Source organism: Phaseolus vulgaris, chromosome 1 (genome assembly GCF_000499845.2).
Source record: "Phaseolus vulgaris cultivar G19833 chromosome 1, P. vulgaris v2.0, whole genome shotgun sequence".
NCBI classification, from domain to species: Eukaryota; Viridiplantae; Streptophyta; class Magnoliopsida; order Fabales; family Fabaceae; genus Phaseolus; species Phaseolus vulgaris.
The window spans coordinates 25,167,492-25,190,811 of NC_023759.2; the positions used below are offsets into that span (position 1 = coordinate 25,167,492).

At 29.4% G+C, this 23,320-nt stretch overlaps 1 protein-coding gene and 1 long non-coding RNA gene across 4 annotated transcripts; one reads left to right on the forward strand and one right to left on the reverse strand.

The window, feature by feature from the left end:
* Positions 1-508: 508 nt before the first annotated feature.
* LOC137816130 (probable protein S-acyltransferase 1) lies at positions 509-13,371 on the reverse strand. 2 transcript variants are annotated; one of them, XM_068619220.1, is made up of 6 exons: positions 12,915-13,371; positions 11,887-12,066; positions 11,489-11,797; positions 10,823-11,044; positions 1,025-1,452; positions 509-929 (listed from the first exon to the last, which is right to left on the reverse strand). In XM_068619220.1, exons 1-5 carry the CDS (start codon positions 13,038-13,040, stop codon positions 1,045-1,047), a joined length of 1,245 nt encoding a protein of 414 aa, XP_068475321.1. In that variant the 5' UTR covers positions 13,041-13,371; the 3' UTR covers positions 509-929; positions 1,025-1,044. The 2 variants fall into 2 exon arrangements, with proteins under 2 accessions (XP_068475321.1, XP_068475322.1); XM_068619221.1 differs by having other exon boundaries at positions 509-823; positions 12,915-13,319.
* Positions 13,372-21,367: 7,996 nt separating this feature from the next.
* Positions 21,368-23,228, forward strand: LOC137813802 (uncharacterized). 2 transcript variants are annotated; one of them, XR_011081508.1, is made up of 4 exons: positions 21,368-21,509; positions 21,583-21,762; positions 22,659-22,750; positions 22,861-23,228. It is a non-coding gene; the product is annotated as an uncharacterized lncRNA (long non-coding RNA). The 2 variants fall into 2 exon arrangements; XR_011081509.1 differs by having other exon boundaries at positions 21,372-21,509; positions 21,576-21,762; positions 22,861-23,143.
* The last annotated feature ends 92 nt before the right edge of the window (positions 23,229-23,320 follow it).

Here is a 23,320-nt window from a genome sequence, read left to right on the forward strand (position 1 = left end):
TCTTATGCTAATAAGTTCTCTATCAAGTAAAAAGAAATGGAATCCAAATTCAAATGCAATTATTACGCAGTTTCTGGTATTCTCAATCATAAAAGGAAATTAATAAGAAAAAAGTTATAGATGCAACGTTCCTCTTATTGTGATGTTAAAACCTTATTGTTTCTTTTAGTATATGTTAGTAACAAATTTGAAATTCAAAAATATTTTTTTTACTAAAGCACAGCGGAAAGAACACATTCTTTGTTATTAATTAAAATATATTAAAAATTACAAAACAAACATGCACATATTTTTTGTAATTTCTAATACATTTCAACTAATATAGAAGGAAAATAGGAAAAAAATTATTTAAAACTATTTCTCTTGAATAATTCTAAATTCTTCTAATTGTATTTTTTATTTAATTTTTTATGATTAAGTAAGATGATATAATATTACTCGTGTTCTAGATTATAACAAAGCAGTTGGAATTGCAAACAAAATTTACAATCCTCACTAAATTTAAGAAGGCGAACAAAGAACAGGTATTGTTGATTTTTGATTAATTCAGCTCTTTCATATTCATTTATAGGTCCTGCATTCATATGTGAACATGTCATTTTTTGTAACTTGTCACCCATTTTTTCTCTCTCTTTGAGTAGTGAAAATATCTAAGTTTCCATTGAGACATGTCATTTGTTTCATTGATCACTTTACAACTTTCATTATAAATCAAACCATTTGTACCCTTTTGCATGTCTCTTCATGCATCAGTAAATCAACATTCTAACCTCAGAATTCACTCTGCCTATGAATACTCCCTCTCAGAATATGCCAAATGGATCTGCATCAAAGACAGTTGAGACAGTGTAGCTATTACTATATGAATCATGCAAGTCCTCAAGGCTTCTGTGACAAACAAGTTCTGCAAATGTCCTGTGTGTTTCTCTCTTGTATTTCAAAAAGAAAAGCGTGTTATGCATGATTAATATAGTATGCCCCCGTGAAGAGTTACAAAAAGACTAAAGCAAACATCAAATGGTACCTTCAAAGAACCAATACGAATTATTGTTTTTCTTCATGTACATTGCCTCCTCCAGTTTTGGATTTAGTTTGATCAGCAGGAACAAAAATATCATATTCACCTTCTTTTTCTCCCGCCTTTTTCTTTAAATTATCATCAATGCCACTATAATCCAATTCCTTCAAAATGGAAGGAACTCGCATACCATCCTTCCCATACATTGTTCCCATTTCCATGTCAAATTTATGTTTTGAGCTTATAAAACCTCTTTCTAGATCTGAAGTATAGGATTCATCTGGAATTTCATCCTCAACCACAACCCATTCTCTAAAATTTATCAATGTGCTTGGGATTTTACTACAAGAAAGTTCTTTGAAGTTTTCCAATATTCCTCTTGTAAATGGATTTTCCTTTTTATCGTATCGATACCGAAAATTCTCATAGGTTGTCTGTAACAAAAGACACGATCAAAATATTAGTATATAATGCAAAGTGATGATAAATCATGTTAGATAATAAAGATCAAGACATATATGCACTACACAATAAAGATGAGCCCTAAACTTTGTAGAAGAAAATGACAAGAATTTCTCATATAACATTAAATTTCAACTTCATTTTCATATCTTAGCATCATTAAGGACTTAATTTTATTTATTGGAAACTTAAAATATCCCTATCAATATTTAAGATATAACAACAAACATAGTTCAACGAAAACGGTGTAATGTATAGAAATAAAGTTTAGTTTATACATATTTTAATCTAGTCAACATCTGATAAACATATCCTATTATCATAATAATAATAGGGCAAGCTCCTATTATCCTATAATTGAGTTCTTTGTAAATGCATGAAGTAATCTTCTTTTATTATGTCTGTGATTATCCTAGGTTAAAAAAGTTAGAGAATAATATAATGTGTACCTACAATCTTTTATCAAGTTGAATGAACTATGGATTTATGGATTGAAGGTGTTGAAACTTATGATTTTATTTTGAAAGAAATATTTTTTAGACTCTGTAATTTATCTAAAAAAATACTTATATTGGCTATACCTATTCAACTTATAATTTTTTATATTTTCCTTATCTATTATAAGATATGGAATAATAAATGATGCTTAATAAATAGTGTTTCATGAGTTATTGATTTTTTTTAAAGTAATCATAAATTTATATTGATAAAAAACACTTCCATGACACAAATGAAGAAAGAGATCCACCAAAGTTTTTATCTAGGTTAAATTTTTTGAAGCAACTTCTTGACATATTGATGACATGAGTGTAATATTTAAAAGCAACCTTGAATCAAATGAGTAAAGTAGTAAAGGAAAGCGGAATTGTGAGGAGAAAGACTAAAACAATGGAAAAACAACTTATTCTTTATTCTTTTTATTGGAAAAGTAATCTTTTATGTCATGATTTTGATATTAAGAACATTTAGAAAAATATTTTTGATAATATGATATATACATTTCTTAAATATGAAAAAGTATAAAAGTTATCTTTAACGTACTAAGAACATTAAAGCACATGAGTCTAAAGAAGATATTTGGTTAAGATGAAATAAAAATATATATATTTCTCTATGCTTTACAATGATAAAAGAATGAAGAAAAGAGATTTCTCAATATATTCAAGAATGTAAAGAGGCTAAACGGTTAATCAAGTAGAATATTTAATTTAATTAATGATGAGAACTATAATGTATTTAGACTTAAAGGTCATGGCATCATATAATATCACATCTTCATATAATATTTACTACCAATTCCATTAGTTTTTATGTCATCATTTACTTGATAGCTTGACCATAATGTTGGTAATGTTTTGTTAATTATTCAAGAGTTATGTTGATGATCATTCCAATTATAATAAAATAAATTTCTCAAATTGGTTATCCTCAACTAAGTAGATCAATGACAACTTCAACTTTCACTCCTACCCTATTATAAAAATCATAAGCATATCAATATTTACTACTAAATTGTCAAGAAGTCTATTCATATGTTAAGTAAAAAAAATTCATGTATTTAAAAATAGCACATTATTATTTTTGTGGTAGTGAATTCAAAACATCCACAAAGAGAAAAACCACAATTGAAGATATTCAAGTACAAAGTTAGAATAAGATAGTTAGTTAAGAATTTTCAAATTGATTTCTTTTTAGAGTAAGTATAAAATATAATTTCATATGAAAATTGTAATTTACTTTAATGACTAATATGATTTCAAAATTAGGTTGTAATTCTAGACAATGCAAAAATTGTGGCAAATGAAATTGAGTATATAGTTAAGGGTTCAATGTTAATCATGAAAATATATAGTAAGTGTAACATCAATGAGTACAAGGTTAAAAATATGGGACCCGTGAATGTTTGAAAATTAAAAATAATGGAATTTTTCTTAAATTATTACAAAATGAACTTTAAGCCTAACTCAACCCCATAAAACCGGCTCATGGGGTGAGGTTTGCACCCACTTATATACAATGAAATATTCTCATGTAGTGTTTGTTGGGTCTATCGTGTCACCCGCTATCGGGTCATTATTGGACCACCCATAATGTGTTGTCCCACGCACGAGCTGTCACTCTTGGCGTGAGGGGGTGTATTGGAGATCCCACATCAACTAGAGATGAGAATATTTCATTGTATATAAGTGGATGCAAACCTTATGGGATTGAGTTAGGGTTAAAGTTCACTTCGTAATATAAATCAAACACATCATGTATTGCAAGTAATGTTCATGAAAAATTGAGACAATCATATTCATCAAATTATGAGAAGTTAGAGGATATAATTGAGTTTGAGTATTACAATTTTCTTGATTTGTTTTCTTAATGTGCAAGTGAGCAAATACTACATGTCTTAGAGAAACGAATGAGAATGTTGACATCTGAAACAAATGAGCCTCAAACATGGGAAAAAAAATAGAGAATGAAATCAATAAAGGATCAGAAAATATACGTTTCCATCAGAAATAAAGGAAAAATCCAATCTACTATTATCACATTTTTTTAGTAGTATTAGTGGAATTTAAGTACATTTATGTACAAAAGTAGGGTACCACCTGTAATATACCTCTTGATTAAATTGCTACATTTTATTTTAAATGGTGGATGATTGAAGTGTCTTTATATGCAAAAGTAGAAGGATACTTTTGAAACACCTTTTGGTTAAATTCATGCACTTTTTTAAGTGGTGAGGAGTAGGATGTTTATAACTTTGGTTTTGGTGTGTAATTGTTATATTATCATATTTATATTATTTAGTTTGTATATGAATTAGACCACCCTAGTATTTTTATATATACACATATAGTTACTCTTTTATCAATAAAAAAAATTACATGTCCTAGAGGATTTGGAAAGGATATTTAGAAATTTACTTTGTGAACTTTTCTCAGTGCATTCATATAAGTGAACATGAAAAATATGATCAGTATATTGAAGTTAAGTAAGCACAAATTTTGTATTTTGTTGATTGATGAGGTTGATAAAGGTTGAAGTATCATTGTCCATATGCCAAGGGATTTATATTATATGAGAGAACTTAGAAAAGATATTACATTTGAAAGTGATTCATACCATTAACAAAACTTAAGCAAATTACTTTTAAATAAAACAAAAAACTTTTGATTAAGGATGAAGTAAAACTTTTGTTAAGGATGAAGTAAAGATGAATTTTATACACAAGTCATGCCGAAAATCAACTTTTAAAAAAATATAATATGTTTGAATAATTAAGAGAAATATATTTTATTTCACATGCAATAAGATTTTATTCACTATAATATTTTATTTACTTACTAATAATGTAACATGATAGATTATCCATTACTTGTCTGCATATGTAGCCATGTCTTCTAAAGTCAAATGCTTAAAAATAGTGCACCTCAAGGATATCATTTTTTTTACGAAACAATCACAACATATACAACAATCAAGATACTTACTTAGTGTCCACATGTTAGATGTGAATCTAGTAAAGTATGTATTCTACATGTTATAGGTAATATCATTTGTGCACAAGTCATAACAAATGAAAATTATTATTTTTCTTTATAATTTTATTATATTTTATCTAACCATTTTTTAAAATTTATTTTTATTCAGTCTAATTAAATCATCTCTTTATATATGAGAAATACAATATAATAAGAGGATTTAATTGATAAAATCAAGTATATATTGATGCCTCGTGATGAGCATATAATTGTGGTATTTGATAGAGAATAGTGGGTTTATAAAGAAGTAACATATTTCTTTTAACATCTCCTATTGTTGATTCAAAGAACATTTCCGTTAACTTTAAAAGTTGGCTAAAAGTTTAAAAATCATAAAAGAAAAATTGTTTTATCATTATAAAAAGAACATGCATAACTCAATTTATGTTGCCTTGTTTTTTTTTTTTAAAATATGATGTACTAACATTTTTTTAGTAATTTAAAAAAATATTACACCTCAACATATAGAAAGGAAAGAAAAACTATAGGATAATAATTTTAAGATTTTGTTATAAAGAAAATTAATTAATAATTAATTGTTAAAGTTCTTAATAATTAAAAATATCAATTATCTTCATTAGTCTATTTCATCTAAGTCCACAATAAGGCAGTTTAAACATATTTTACAATTATATTCGTATTTTGTATATTAATTAATAAATTGTTCATTTTATAATTTTATAGGGTTCATGTAATACAATTATTGAAATAAGGACAAACAAACAATTCCACGTATGGAGGAGTTTAAACTTGTTGTCTATAGAACAACATAAGAAGGTAAACATCTCATGTGTTATTTTGGGTATTAATAAATAAATAATTTTATTATTCATGTGAATTTATTTGTCATAAGATACATTCAAGGATATTATGAGGATTTAGAAGGATGAGAGACACCTTAAAGAGACCTTTTAAGGAATATGGAAGAAAAAAAGAATAAAAAAGAAAGCTTAAGAAAATAGATGACAAGATGAAGACTGGAAAAGCTAGAAGAAGAAATTAGGAAGCAAAATATTTTTTTTTAAATCATTTGAAGAAGAAATTAGGAAGAATAATATTTTTTAAAAATCATTTAAACATGTTGATAAGTATAGAATGTTCTATAAGTTTTGTTGTAGAATAAAAATAAAGTGGAAAGAGGCATGAATTAACTTAACTACCTAGGTGGTTAATCTAGTTCATAAACCCACCCACTTTATTAATGAGAGAATTGCAAACTCCATCACTATTATCATAAATGATTATGAGTTGAGTTCTTTCCTTTTGGATGAGTTTGTTGTGCTTTTCTCACCTATTAATAGGAAGCTTCATAAACATTTTATCCATCCTAAATAAATGGTTCTTTCTTTATACAAAACACATTAAAATTGAATAAATTAGAATTATTATTTTGAGTGTCTTGAGAATTTGATACTCTTTGTATAGGTTATTCAAGTAGTCAATAAACATTGCACTTATACTTGAAGCACTCAAGGTGGTTTCTTCTTCTCCATCCTATCCCCCTCTTTGTCCATTGTTTTTCATTCTAGTATTGTCTTTTCTTTTTTCATGTCTATTGTTGTTTGGGAGAGAGTTATGTCATGGTTCTTGGTGAACTCTTGGATGATTTTTTTTTCATGATTAGATAAATCCTTCCAAAATCCAAAAGAGACTGCATCAAGTTATAACAAGAGTTTTGGCTTTAACTCATCATATGAAGATGCTACATCACTCCAATTAAGTGCTCTTTCCAAATGAGTTTTCCTTTATTTTCCAAACCCAATTTTAAGTGATGTTATTTTTTATTTTCTTTGGTTAACCTTTTATATTGAGGCACTTTCATGGTTTCTTACACATGTTTATAGTATTGTTTTACATTATAATCCATCAATTATTTTCTTCTTGGTTGAGACATATACTTGGTACATATGTAAGACTATTTACTTGATAATCTAGTTTGAGTCTACCTTTTTTATTTTAGTATTTATCTTTGTTCTTTAGTTTTCTTTATAATAAAGTGCTTGAATAATTTTGTCTGTAGTCAATCTCTCAATTTTAGAGAAGTTGCTTCTTGAGAAGGTTTTTGAGAAAGTTTCTTGAATAAATTGTTGTTGAATTGATTTGAGACTTGCAAACATAAACATTCAAGTGTTATTAATTCTTCCATTGAAAATCAAATGTAGATTTTAGTCTAAGAATGGGTTTTCAAATTTGTAGAAGGTATAAAAAAAAATCAATACCAATTACAACCAAAATGGCAAAGAAAAAATGAAGATTGAGTAGTTCAAAGTGTTGGAAAGAAAAGCATTAAAAAAAAACCTGACCGATAAATCTTGGACTCAAATTCTAGTTGTTTTCTTGGGAATCAGCCAAATTAAATCGTCCAATTGATGTGATTTTTTTATTTTGATAATGTGCTTGTTTTGATAAATTTTATTGGGTAATTTAAATATAAATATTGTGGTAATTCTAATTGCTTAGTTATACCTTAAATGTGAGTCTTTTCTAGGTTTTTCTTTTTCTTTTTGGTTGGAGACTTTCGTCAACATCTTTTAATCTTTTGGTTTAACTTTTCTTCCTTTTATATATATTTTTTTAAGTTTGTAAGTTCTTTTTTTTTTTAAGTTTTGTCTATTTTAAAAATCTCTATAATTACTTTTTATTTTGTTTTTTGTTTTCATTTGAAAGTATCTTTTCTTTATTTGTCACTTTAGAAAAGTTTATCAAATTTTTAGATCTTTTGAGAGAAATAGAGTTAACTTCAATCTTTAACATCTTTATAGTAAAAGCCTAACCTTTTGTTTGGATAAGGAATGTCACAATTTCTAAGAAATCCAAATACATAGTTTTATTTTTTAAATGTTCTATTTGGATAAGGCAATTCAAATTTATGGAATTTTAATTTTCTCATTTGGATCTAACATTTCAATTACCAAAAATGCAAAAAAAAATAAAAATTAAATATTAAAAAGTTATTAATCAATTAGAAATATCAATATTAATTTTCTCTTTTAGTCAATCTTGTTTGATGTTATTTTTTTAATTAAAGTTCATCAAGAATTTTTTTATTGATATTGGCAAAGCTTCTTTTAGATTAACATTGACTAACAATGATTATTGAACACTACTAAAAATCATTAAATATAAACCAATTTTAGACACAAAAAATTATTAGTTTCTATAGTGACTAAATTAGATATTATTTTAAAAACTAAAAAAAAAACTATTAGTATCTAAATTAGTTTTTATTATTGATAAATAGTTTCTAAATTGGTATAAAATTAGCTACCTAAGTTTTAACAACCAATCATTTAGATTCTAAAGTTGGTATCTAAAACCTTGGTATCTAATTAGATACCAATTTAGAAATTACTTATCAATAATAGAAACTAATTTAGATACCAATAATTTTTTTAGTCTATAAAATAATATCTAATTTTGTCAATACATCAACTAATTATTTTTGGTATCTAAAATTGGTTTCTATTGAATGATTTTCTTGTAGTGAGAATTATTTTTACAATATTTTGGCTGAAAAGTTGTCAAATTTTCAGTCAATTTTAGTTGAAAAAATTCTCCAAACATTGAAAAAAGTAATCCTAGTTAATGTTTCAGTCTTCATCAAGTCAACGACTTGTCCCATGAAATTTGAATTTCTATATTTTTAAGTAATCTAATTACTCACATATATAATTTCAATTTCTTTTGAAATTTTGTACTTAAACAACGTATTTTGTCATAAAAAATTTAAATTATATATAATAAATTAGTCTTTGAAAATTTCCTACCCAAACATACTATAAGTATTTTAAGTGCAAAACTTCAAAGAGTGGTGAAGATTTTTACTCTAACCAAAAATAAAGTTTTTATGTTTTCTTTTTTTGTTTATTTGTTTCGTAACGATGTCTTCTAAATTTTATTCTCCAATAAAATCAAGAGGTCGAGTTATGTGTCAAACGGGTATATGAAAAAAGAAATAAAAATAAATTATATGAAAAATATAATATATATGTGGGAAAAAAACTGTTCGAGAAAAAGATGAAAGACTAGAAAGAGAAGTAAGAAGAGAAAGATTAAAAGAGAAGCAAGAATAGCAAGAAGAAAGGTAGAAGAGAAAGAAGAACATTTATAATGTCAAGAACTCCTTCTTTCTATGATAGTGAAAGAGAATATGAAGATTATAAAGAAAGAGAGTTCTCAAGAATAAAAACAATAAGAGAAAGAATGTTGCGAGACAAATTTATTAAATAAAATGTAAACAAATTCAAGATTAATGGTGATTCTAATATTGAATTGTGTATTATGTGGGAAAGAAAAGTGAAACAATTTTTATTTTTGTTTGCATATGAAATTAGTGAACTTAATATGGTTAAAATTGCTACTTTAGAGTTTAAGATTATGTTTTAATATGTTGGAACCAAATTTTGAATGATGATGTTAAAGGAAAAAGACTATAAATAGTCACGTGGTTTGGCTCTAAAGGTTGCATGAGAGAAAGATTTATGCCATCATATTACAAGAAATAATTAATCCTTCAACTCCAAAGGTTGTGACAAAGAATTAGAATAGTAGAAGAATACTACTTGAAGAAGGATGTACTAATTATTGAGTGTGAGCTAGAAGACAAAGAAATGTTATTGGAGAGTTTTTCAAATGGTGAATCAATATTTCATTTATCCTTAAAACACTCAAGATGGTGTCTTCTTCCTCACCTTTTCCATCTTAACTTTTTATTCCATTTGTATTTTTGTTTAGGTAAGAGTTATGTAACAGTTTTTGGGTTCAAGTCCCACAGATGATTACATCAATATGGTAATGTATGTGTTAAGTATAATTTGAACACTTTATGAGTTGAGGTGAATTACGCATTGCAACTAAAAAATTTGGTTGATGGTATATTAGTGAGGAGGAAAGGGATAATAGGTGTTATAAAGACCCAATTTGCTTGACTAATTTTGCTTCAAAAATTTATATTTATGACTTGTGATGTATAGATGAGAGAAAGACAAAGATAGAAAGGAAAACAAACGTATATCTAAAAGAGAAGTAAGGAGAGATAAGAAGAAAATGGAATGAAAGAGAGAAGTAACCTACAATAATGAACGAGGGTTTACATTTTGATTGGCCAAAACTTGTTATATTTTTCTATGGAAGGAGAAGTTAGAAGAAATGACTCAATCTAATAATTATACCACAATTTCATCTAAAATGATGTTGTTTATAAAATTTAGAAATATTTCCATGGAGTTGGGTGCTTGGAAATATTAACAATACTAGTAATCCAATGATAATAATTTTATTTGATTGAATTTATACAATCTTGTATACATTTTGTTATTTTTACTAACACAGTAATTCTCTTTGAATTTTTATATGATGAAGAGAGTAGATAAAATGTATAAGTACTAGAGATGTTTCCTGGATTGGATAACTTATGATCAAATTGAAAAGTTTGTGGAAAAACTTTAGCAACTACTTCAAATTCTCTAGAACCAATTTTTAACATATGAGAAAGTGATAACTATTTTAGTTTATAAAAAAAAACACATTTGTGATGGTTGTTGGCTGCCCAAACTTACATTCTAAACCTCCACAAATCATAAAATTTAGTAGTGTCACATCATATTAATCAACAAAATGATATACTAAAATAGTCCAATATTCTTATATATCTAAGTAAAATAATTAATATTATATATAAATAAAACTATATAACTAATAACCAATTCTAAGATAATCACAAATACATAAGACGAAATCATTATATAAATGTTGCAACTATAGCTAAGGTAAGCAAATAAAATAAGACATTGGAAAAACAAATAAATACCTGGTTGGTGGAAATCAAATAAAGATGAAAAACTGTTAGCCCTCCCACGAACCAAACAGCTATGAAGCAATAAACAATGAGAGTAACTGATAGGACATCATGTGACATGTTGACCCACAATTTTCCCTTTTGTCGGAGAAGGTTAACCCAAGAAAATGCAAATACATATATACACAACAAGGTTGATGACGATATGAACATAATGAAGAATGGGTAGTTACGCTGAAAAACATGAACAGAAGGAACAAGTTAGGTTCTAATGAAAAAAAAATAAAAATAATAATAATAATAATAGACTATAAAGTTCATTATCCCTATGAACTAAAACAGTAAAAGTGTGTCATGCTTAAACTCAATTAGAAAAGAAAAAATTATGCACAACATAAGATTATAATGCCATTCATTATTTCATATAAACCAATCTTAATCTTAATATGAGTTCTAAGTTCATTTGTGATTTGTAATAGTGCATACTAATATATTGAAAAGTTATGCAAGAGAATTATTATCATTCATGGGAAATTATGATTGAATAACTAGAAAAGTTCTTTAAAGTGTTTATGTATTTTAATTAAATTGGAGCAAATAATATATAACATAACAAGAAGAAGATAAAAGGAAGATAAGAAAGAAACATTAATGATGTAGATAAGTTGGAGAACTTACTAATCCAATACACTGACCAACCCAAGGGCAATGATGATCAAACTTTTGAACACAATTATTGCAGATAGAACAATGAGAAGCACGTGGTGGACGATACAACAAACAAGTGTCACAAAATTTGACCTTTACTGTGTGACCATTAACTATCATATCTTTGACTCTGGGCAACTTCAAATTAGGGGCCCTATTGTTTACCCATTCCATGGAGGGTGTGTTTAAATCTAATGGGTCATCTAATTCAGGTGGTTGTGCATTCCTTGGGATAATTCCTGGATCTCTACCAGATGTCATGAAGAGAAAAACAAAAACCTGTTGCAACCAGTGAAATCTCGTGTTAAAAATATCATTCTCATGTTAAGTACTCAACTTTGATAAGGAAACCTTTCAACTTTACCAACCAAAACTGTGAGAACTACTCCGCCGATTAGTACAGGGTTGCTAAAGTGAGGGTCTTCTTTCTTTAGTGATAATAGCATTCTTATGCAAAATGTTATTGCAGGACCTCCAATCAGGAATGATGTTAGAAAAAGAGATGATGCATCCTGACCGAAAACTAATCTTCCACCACATAGAAATTTCTAACAACAAAAATGTTAATTCAAAATTAGACACTACTTCCTAAATAAACAATTTGAGTAATTAATTACCCATAAGAGATTACTTGTTTATATATTTTTTTTTAAATATCAATTCTTTATTAAAGTTAAGTTTCACATGTTTACATTCGTTTGAAGTTTTATTGTTTTTTTTATATGGAAGAGTAATAAAGTAAGATATGAGTGTATCAAACAAAAAGGTTTTATTCTTATCAGAGAAATAAAGATAAACCAAGATTACCATTAGGGTGTTGTGGTCATAATAGAGAGATTGTTAGGCACATTTTCTACTTTTTTATAAAGAAAATAATAAAAATTGAGTATTGGGTGTTTCAATTGGAAAAAAACCGCAAAACCAAAGAAATATCTCATGGTATACTTCTATGTACTACTGCCAACAACACTTGAACATTTAAATGTTGAACCAATTCCAAGAAACAAATTTTGGACCAATGTTTGCATCTACTAATCATATCAAACATTGAAATATACATCTTGCAGTAATCCAAAATTCTTTGAAAAAATATTCTTTTTTCCTAATTCCAATTAAGAACATAAAAAAACAGCTTCAAAAGAAAGCTTCACTCATCCATAAAAACTATAAATTCTGAAAATGAATGGCACTAGATATCTTTATATGTTATCAAAATGACAAATACTCATCTGAATCACATAAAATGTAATTTTTCCCCTTAAGGCATCATATGTGACACATTAATTATGCCATCGAATAAAACCAATTTTCACCTTGTTTTATTATGAAGAAGAAGCAAGATATTTGATAATAGGAGTATAAAGGGTGATAAATTTAGAAGGAAAAAAAGGTGTACATTGTTTCCTTTCCAAACTTGATAGAGCCTTGCTTTGACAGTGGAAGGTTGAATTGAGGTGGCGATAGAAGAGGAGCGAGAGGCCATGTTATTGTTGTTCTGGTGGTAGGAATTATGGGTGAACATGATGATGTTGTGTACGTACGTTGTTGTTGCAATGATCACCTTTGTCAGCAAAAATCCAGTTGCATTGGTTGTGTTGTATGGAATAAAGATTTTTGCTTTATGTTTATGATTATTGTCCCTCACCGCGATATCAATTGGCCGTGGTAGGGGAACAACAAGAAGGGAATTCAATTTCCCCTCTGAAGTTCCTTCCTTTCTTTCTTACAATCTCATTTTCTCACACCTTCTCGCATCTCTCTCCCCTCTCTCTCTCTTCACCCATCAAACAACCATTGCTCTAACGATTTTTCAAATTTCACCGATCTTTTCGCTTCCACCAACTATTTTCGACAACATTCCCAAGAAAATAAATGCACTTATATTATGCATTAGGTTCCAATTACTTCAGATTATTTTTGTAATCAATTATCATTCAATTTAGAATTATAAATAGTTTTCTAAATTAATGAATTTTTTTTTATGGAATAGAGATGACTGAGTTTACAAAATATTCATTATTCCTCAAAACCATTAAAATATATTTTATTATGAGAAACTAATTACTTCATATATATATATATATATTATTAATAATAATAATCAAGGAAATATTTTTATTTAATTTTTTATAGTACTTTTAATTTGTATGAAATTAGTTTATGTTTCCTTTTTCTCTAAACTTTATTTGTTGCATTTTGAAGTTAAATGATTTTGATAAATTAGTCTATGAATTATAATTAAAATAAGTATACATTATTAAAGATAAGAATGTGATTAAAACTAACATACAAATGCAAAAAAATCACCCATCAAGTAATAATAACATAAAATATATAATATATTAAAATATAAGAATTTGCATAAGTACTTTTTATTATTATTGTTATTTTTATAATATTGTTTTCTAACTTTCCATCGTTAAAACTTACTTTAGTAATCAAATATTATATATATATATATATATATATATTATCACCACTAGGGCACACAGCGCATGTGTATCCGATTTTTTATTTTTATCATTTATATATACTGGAAAATCATAAAATAGAAAAAAAAATTTAGAACAGTTAAAGGGAAATCTGCATTTTTTATTTATATATAGTTATGTTTAATATTAAAATTGAATAAAAAATATTATTATTCACACACTCATATTAGTATAAATTTAAGTTCATTTTAATAAATACAAACACATGTAAGAAGACACATAAATTTTATCAAAACATAGCTAACACAATAGTAATACTTACCGATTATTCAATTTTATTTTATTTTTATTAAATATAAATTTTAATCAAATTAAATAATTTTTTAAAATGCATATTATCACCAATAAAAATAAAATCATAGTATGAAATAACATTTTAGTTTATAAAATTAAATATTTATATTTACTTTTAATTAAAAATTTATAAAAATTAAATATTTATATTTACTTTTAATTAGACAATTTTAAAATAGTAAATAATTTTTTAAATAAAATTATATTATTTTTTAATACTATTTTTTGATAAAACTAATTAAAGTAAAGAAAAGTAAGTTAATAAATAATAAGATAAACATATAAGGGTATTGATATATTAATTTCAAGTAAATTTCATATTTGTTAACAATATTAATTTATCTACAAATGAACTTATTTGATATTTCTTTATTATAAAATTTGAGAAAAGATTGATTTCTTGTCTTTAAAAACTCACATATTACAACACAATAAAAATTGAAAATTTATAACTATTAATAAAACATGAAAAATATACTATCAATTTATTCCTAATTTTTATTCCTCTCTCCAATTTTTTATTTTTTTTTATAATATATCAGTTTTTCATGAAATATGAGAAGTATGGTAGAAAAAAAGAATGTGGAAAGTAGGTAAGTTGAGAATGAAAGAGAGAGAAATTGGAAAGTGGTTTATGTGTACTGGAAAATCATAAAAACTGTTTATTAAATAAATTTTAAAACTGCTACAATAGTAGAGAGTATTTAGGAATAATAAATGTAGTGCACCTTTCTTTCAAATTTAATATTTAATATTAACTATTTTTTTAGTTTTAAATTTAAATTATAAAATAACGAAATAACCAAAATAAAATAATAAAATGAAATATTGATATAAAGATAAAATAGGAAAATAAATTTATACAAACAAAAACAGTTATAATGGGGAATCTCATATATATATATATATAAATAACCAAAATAAATTAATAAAACAAAATATGAAGTAAGGATAAAATAGGAAAAGAATTTAGAGAATATCTTGAATTTTGTATTTAATAAAAAAGGAGATAGATTTTTTATTTTATTATTTAATTATATTAAAATGTGGAAAAAATTAAATACAAAATTTATATTACTATTTGTGTTAATCTTTTATTATTTATATTTATTTTTAATTAAATATGTTTAAAATAATTAAATAATTATATTTTTTTATCACAATAAATCAAATGTAATATTATTGAAGAATATAATATTTTAACAATGTGATTCTTAATGAGTAAAGAAATTGAAGTTATTAATTTATAAAATAAACTAAACATTTCTATTGAAAAAAATAAAATAAAATGTATACATTAAAGAAATAGGAAAAAAAAGATAAATAAAAGAAATGAAATATGAAGAAAATTAGTAATACACCAATCTCAAAATTAGGATTTTTGAGGCATTGAGGAGGCGGAAGACACGACAGTAGTGGCAGCCAACGCAGAGTGCGCTTGCATTTAGATGTTGGAAGGGTCAACAATGAAGGTGTTTGCTCACGCAGTGATGCATCACAACTTTGGAACTTCTCAATTTCTTTCTCTCCATCTTCACTCACTTTGCTTTTTGACTCATTGTTAGGGTTTCGGTTCTTCCTCTTGTGCTTGAGAAATATGAAAGAAAACGCACAAAAATTGTGCACGGGACTAAAGAATATCAAATAACATCATACAACAGTTTTTTAAGATGTTTCTATATTCTTCATCTCTCATAGTTTTCTTATATATCACTTTTTTGCCTAAAAAAAGTAACCATCCATAAACCCACATTTCACCCCTCTCTCTCCACTCTTCTCTAATAAAACGTATCAATCTCTCTACTCTCCTGCCAGTTAAGTGAAAATAAATAAAATAAAATTAAAAAATCGCTTATTTAATAAAGAAGAATATCAGTTTAAAACAGAAAAGTAACCAATTTTTCCACTCTCCTCTCAGTTAAGTGAGAACAAAAATAAACTAACGTACCAATCTCTCCACTCTCCTGTCAGTTAAGTGAGAACAAATAAAATAAAATTAAAAAATTGTTTTATTAACTTTTAAAATTATAAAATGTCCAAATAACCAAAATAAATTAATAAAACAAAATATTAAGCAAAGATAAAATAGAAAATAATTTAGAGCAGTTAAAGTGGGGAATCACAAAATCTGTTTTATTAACTTCTAAAATTATAAAATGTCCAAATAACCAAAATAAATTAATAAAACAAAATATTAAGAAAAGATAAAATAGGAAAATAATTTAGAACAGTTAAAGTGGGGAATCCCCTTTATATATAAGTATAGATAGATATAATACTTACGTAAAGAATTGAATCTTCTATATTATTCATAATTTTTTTTTTCTCTAAATGATTTAGTGCTATTAATGGATTACTGGTCATTTCTATTAAACCCTATAATGATAATTATTTTTTGGAGATTCGGTAAATCCTCGCCACTTTCAGAAATTTTCCAAACCCATTAATTTTATTTTTTGTATTTTATAAATATATTATTTTTTATTTATTTTAATACACACCTTAAAAAGATTTTAAACTTTTGAAATTTATAATGTAATGTAATATTAATAAAAGAAACAAAGAACAAAGTCTACCATTTAAAGGGTAAAGTAATGTAAACATAAAAGTAAAATTCACATATAACTTAAAACATACTCATTTTACTTGTTTACTTTATATACAATTTTATATACAAGTAAATTTCACAGCTCAAATCTAATATAAGTTGAATTGTGACTTTTAAAATTCAAAGACTGTATATTAGAAGTATTTATATATTAAAGTTGAAGTGTGACATTTAAAATTCACATCTTAAAAAGTGGAGATTATAAAAATCTACATTCTTATATAATTATCAACCGAGAGACACTTCTCATGCTGTCAGTTTTTTCTTTTCAAATGTAGCACTTGCCAGTTTTAAACTTCTTATAGTTGATTTTGTCAACATAAAATAATAAATTCACAAAAATGTTAAAGAGATACAAGTTTGTCCCGACCAATTCTCGGTCATCAGTCCTGAGGCTAACTTTAGACATTACGCACCCATGTTTGGTAATGGAAGGGAGCCACGTAAAATGGGTCCCAGATGCTCCTACCGGGGGTTTGGTTAGTCTTTGGTACTATCCCCTAAGCCCAATGTTGGAGATCGAGATCGAACCTCGCTGATAGAGGGAGAAGATCGGACATCGGTCGTCAAGATAATGTAGAGGGCCACGTAAGGTGGGCCCTAGAGATTTGCTAAGATAACAGCTAAAGATAAGAGGTATGTGGGAAGCCTAAGGGACGAGGGATCCATGCATGTGGTGTGTGTGACGCATGAAGGCGCAACACGTGAGGATAACCCTGGGAGGCGTTAAAACTCACTAGGGTTAGGGTTCCTAGAGAAGCTGCATGCATGGCACGTGAATACTTAGGGCACCCACGAAGTACATGGCGCTAGAGAATAGATGCACAAGTTGGTACCCAAGCAACCACTTTGATTATACATCGCACTCCAGTTAAGGAAGGTTCTGATGGAAAAAATGCACGCGGAAGCAATACACACAATCACGAATCAACTGCAGAAAAATAAACGACACAAGATTTAACGTGGTTCGGTCACCAACTGCAACCTACATCCACACTGGCAACTATTAGGTTTACATTATATCCTGTTGCACACCAATTATAAGTACAATGATCTCTTTAAATAGAGATAATAAAGTGACACAATGATTAAGCCCACTCACTAAAACATGGTGTCTACTCAGCCCAACCCAATTGGTCCTGACTTCATACCCAACAATTTTCCACTTGAAGTCACGAAACAAAGTTCACCTGCGCTTCAACTGTGTACATGGTGTCTTGTCAGCCCAACCCAATTGGTCTTGACTTCATACCCAACAATCTCCCACTTGAAGTCACGAAACAATGTTCACCTGCGCTTCAACTGTGTACATGTACTTCTGTAATCTGTCGACGGAACTCAATGTTCCACCTCTAGTTGCCACCAGCCTTCTTAATCATTTTGAAGACTTCGTTAAAACTCCCCTGAGTTTCAACACGTCAGTCACTGACCCGTTCTCTGTTCCTACCGACTCCCACTTACAGGAACTGTCAGATCCTGAAACAACCTGAGAACAAACACTCTCCATATTCCCGTTCTTTGTTCCTACTGACTCCCACTTACAGGAACTGCCAGATCCTGGAACAACCTGAGAACAAACACTATCCATATTCAACAAGAAATTTTCTGGAGAAGTTTCAACCGCTGGAATACTGGTTCTCCTAACCCACTGTCGTCTAGGAACTTCAGCTAAAGCACAACCCGTGCTCCCACTGCCACAAGTACCTCTGACTGGTCTACCTGATCCTTTCCATGCTCGTTCATCCTGAATCTGACATGTGGCCCTTGGTTTCTCTCTTATAAAGACAACCCTCTTCTGCCCACAAGATTCTGTGAACCGGACTTTGTTTATCTTCTGAACTGGGATGGTCACTCCCTCAGACACGGTAATCTGACTATATACAACGAACTTCTCTTTCTTCCACAGGCCATGACAAGATTTCCCTTGACAACCTTCCACTGTTGATTTCCAAACTTCACTTCATGTCCTTGTTTGTCCAACTGCCTAATAGAAATCAAACTTTTCGTTAAGCTTGGAACAACTCTGACATTCGTCTAAGTTCAAAAACCAACTGGTGTCTTCAACACTATGTCACCCATGCCCGTAACATCAAGAGTTCTATTGTCTGCTAGTCTTACCTTTCCAAAGTCTCCAATAACTAGATTTTGCAATGCTTCAGAATCCATGACCCAGGAATCCACACTGCTATCCGCGCAACAGACTAAAAGGTCCTCGTCCGCGGAGTCTTCTGCAATGTTGACTTGTTTATCATTTGGGCATTGATTCCTGAAATGCCCCACCTCTTTCCAGTTCCATCATGTTACACTTGAGCAATCCCGAGTCTTTGACTGACTCCTTCTTTTGTTCTTACTCCCACTATCTCTGATATTATTCTTACCTCCGATGACATATAATGATTCACTAGATAATTTCCCAGAACTCCTTCTTCGGACATCCTCGCCAAGAATGAGATCACGAATCTTCTCAAAAGTGAATCCATCGGATCCCGCTGAACTGGTAACTATTGTACCCATTCCGGACCAACTGTTAGGCAAAGATAATAGCAGTAGTAAAGCTTGAACTTCATCATTGAACTTAATGCCCACTGACATAAGTTTGGCTAAGATCGAATTAGTTTTATTGATGTGCTCAGTAACTGAACTCACAAATCCTCAATTTGCATTTTTCACCAACTGAAATTTGTACCATCGAATTTTCAATTCGTAACTTCCCTTCTTCTACCATCTCAAATGACTAGACAAGATACTCGGTACAACTAATTTCAGATCTTGGCAATCCTTTTTTTTTTTAAATCAAAACCACAAAAATTGCACCACCCAAAATCACTCACCAACAGACCTGGTCGCAGTCCCCACTGCACTGGCGCTCCGCACCACGCTGGTCACCGCTGTTGTGAAGCAAATCTGGGAGCCTCTCCTTGCACCGTTGTGAAACCCTAAGCCTTGGGACGCTGCTGCAGCCCCTGCGAAACCCTAGCTTTGGGATGCTGCCGCCGCCTCTACGAAACCCTAGCTTTGGAACATTGATGTCGCCTCTGCGAAACCCTAACTTTGGGACGTTACTGCAAACACAATTTTCTCGTCGATTAATTTCTGCTGATAAGATCTCTAGTGTGTAAACAAACCAAAGCTCTTGATACCACTTGATGGAAAAAATGCACGCGGAAGCAATACACACAATCACGAATCAACTGCAGAAAAATAAACGACACAAGATTTAACGTGGTTCGGTCACCAACTGCAACCTACATCCACACGGGCAACTATTAGGTTTACATTATATCCTGTTGCACACCAATTATAAGTACAATGATCTCTTTAAATAGAGATAAATAGAGATAATAAAGCGACACAATGATTAAGCCCACTCACTAAAACATGGTGTCTACTCAGCCCAACCCAATTGGTCCTGACTTCATACCCAACAATCTTCCACTTGAAGTCACGGAACAAAGTTCACCTGCGCTTCAACTGTGTACATGGTGTCTTGTCAGCCCAAACCAATTGGTCTTGACTTCATACCCAACAAGTTCCATGTGCCAGATACGCTAAGATTACCTAAATAGCGGCGCAGGGACATTCTCCAAGGAACTCTAGATAAGGGTAACAACACAAAAGTAAACCCTAGTTTCAACCTATATAGGGTGCCTAAACCCTAGTAAGATACACAGTTTCTAAGACTGAAGCTAATATACAAACTTGGTGTTTCTTTGTCCTAATACTGACTTGAGCGTCAGAGTGCAAATGGCCGCTAGGGCGTCCATTTGTCTTTGCAGGTGAGGGATTTCTTAACCAAGAAGGCACGGTTCTCAGGCGAAGATAGAAGGGTCAATGCAGCCGTTGGAATCAACCGACGAAGCGAGTCAACTGGCGAGAACAAAATTTAATCAGAGAATGGTTAAAAGAAAACATGAAATAGATAGTATATGTGTGTCTCATTAATAAAACAACTAATATATTAATCATTACCTTTTTTATTAAATAAGTAATAAAGATAATGCACACATTACCTACATTAATAAATGTAAATAATCATGATTTGTAATGGCTATCTAGGCTTTCGGTCGAGTCAAACATCTTTTCTGGAAGAATGCAACATGTTTCATATAGAAGAAAATGGCCTTTACTAAGATCCCATTCTAGCTGCTATAATTTTTTGTCCTTTTTCATTACAAAGGCAGATAATAGTAGCCTATACAAAAACAAAGATAATAGTAACAATCCAATATAAATACATTTTAATTTTATTGCTATGAAATAAAGTTACACATGATAATTTGTAGTTGTATGAAAATCTTTATATTATCAACAATCACTACAAAAATAATTGATTTTAGGAGAGGTTTATTGGTAGAGGTTAAAATAACCTCTGGTAATACACTCAGCTTATGGAGGTTTCTCAAACCTTTGTAAGTGTCAGGGGTTTTTTATTAAACCGCACTAAATATTTTATTTATTTTGTTTTTAAGAATCTACACTTTGAAAAGTTTATTTTCTCTTCGCTGTGAACAAACTCTAGTGTGAGAGGAGTATTTCGTTTCAGAGAGAAATTACTCTTTGTTGCTCGCACGAGACTACAAATAATTTGATTTCAGAGGTAAATCATTTTCCAACCCTTTCGATTTTGATTTTGATTCTCATTTTAATTTTAACGCCGAAGAAGAAGCCAGCGCCGGAGAGGGATCGGAGAACGAGAGAGTACGCGGCCAGGGAAGGGTTGCGGTGGGAGCGGATCATTCGAAGAAATGAAGCTTTTGCGAAGGGTGAATCGATTTTTTTTGAAGGATTTTCAGAGTAAGGAGTTGGGTGTGTTCGACAGCGACTACGCCTGTGAGATTCAACGTTTTAGCGTGAGTCCTATTTGTTATTCGTTTTCTTTATGACCTAATTGGTTTTTCAAAATTGATTTTCAATTTTCCCATTTCTCACGCCTAGATCACTTATTTTGCTAACTCTTAGATCAAATGGTTGTGAAGTGGTTCGCCACCACCTCGACCACCAAGCTGAGGCCCTGGTCCACTTGTTTTGTGTAGTTTCCAGGAAGCCCCTCACCCACGACAATCTTCTCTTCCATTACTCCGATCAAGTTTCAGAGTTTGAATGAGGAGTGTAGTTATGTAAATCTCTTTTGGAAAGCAAAGTAGGTAAAAAGAGGTGCATGAGGAGTGAAAGTAACTAGCTGAGAATAAAGAATGATGGTGAACTGGGGATAAGCCAGATGATCGTAGTTGAATATAGATGATTTATATAGTTTCTCATTCATAAGCGTTCTTGTTTATTCCTTGCTTTTTCTTTTGGATTATATTTTTCTTGTTCATAATTCTTATGGGTTCATAGTCATTTTCCCTCAACCCATATTCTAAATTATCTCATCTGACAGAAATGACAACATTATATCATCTCCCTTAAACATTTGTGAAGTATTAGGTATACATTACAAAATAATTGTTTAACATTTCGTTTCGTGCATAGATAGACTGAGTTCACATTGGTGTTGTCAATGTGGCCTGCTTCTACTTTTAGAAATTTCCCACTTCTAACTATAAGCTATATATGACAAAGCTTGAATGTGAGTTTGGTCACTAGTGTGTTGGTTTGTTTCTCACATGTCCAAATCATCACAATTTTTTTTCGATTTCTATTTACTTTCATTTGTTATTTAATATATTACATTCGTTTGTAGATTTTTGGGATAATCTGAACTATGTCAACTAACTAGTGGTTGTTAATTTCTTTTGATAATCAGAAACTAAGAGACAGAGGACAAGGTTTGGGGATTCTTGTCTGAAATTCCCAAAGTACACTACTGCATCCTACTCTTTACAAGAACCTAAAAAAGCACGTATAATATGATTAATTTCCTTATTTCATCTATTTTTGCACCATGGTATCATATACACAAAAGATGTGTTTGTTTATATATTTATTCATATATTTGTTTCATGCAGGTGATGGATTTGCTTCAACAATTGGTGGAGTGGAAACAAGTATGTGTTTCTAGGCATGTCATATTAAGTTAGTTACCAATAAAATAATGCATTAGCAAATTTGATTGACTGCTTAGACCCAAACTCAAGCTTTAGGTACAACCAAATTAGATTATCTTTTTCGATCCATCCTTTCTAAACCAATCTTCTAAACATTATTAGTTTATTTTTTAGTTTGCCAAGTTCACTTTTGGCCTAATAAATAGATACCGAGCATCATTTTTAATGGAGAATTTTGGAGTTATATTGAGATTAGGTAGGAGGTGTGGGGTGGAAGTGTTAATGCTTTTATGTTGATTGGAATTTTATTTGAGTTGTACTTTTAGTTAAACATAAGCTGGGCAACATAAAAAGGAGAGAAACTGGTGATCTGACTACACTCGATAGTTTTAGTTGATTCAAATGTCTTTGCATTATAAGG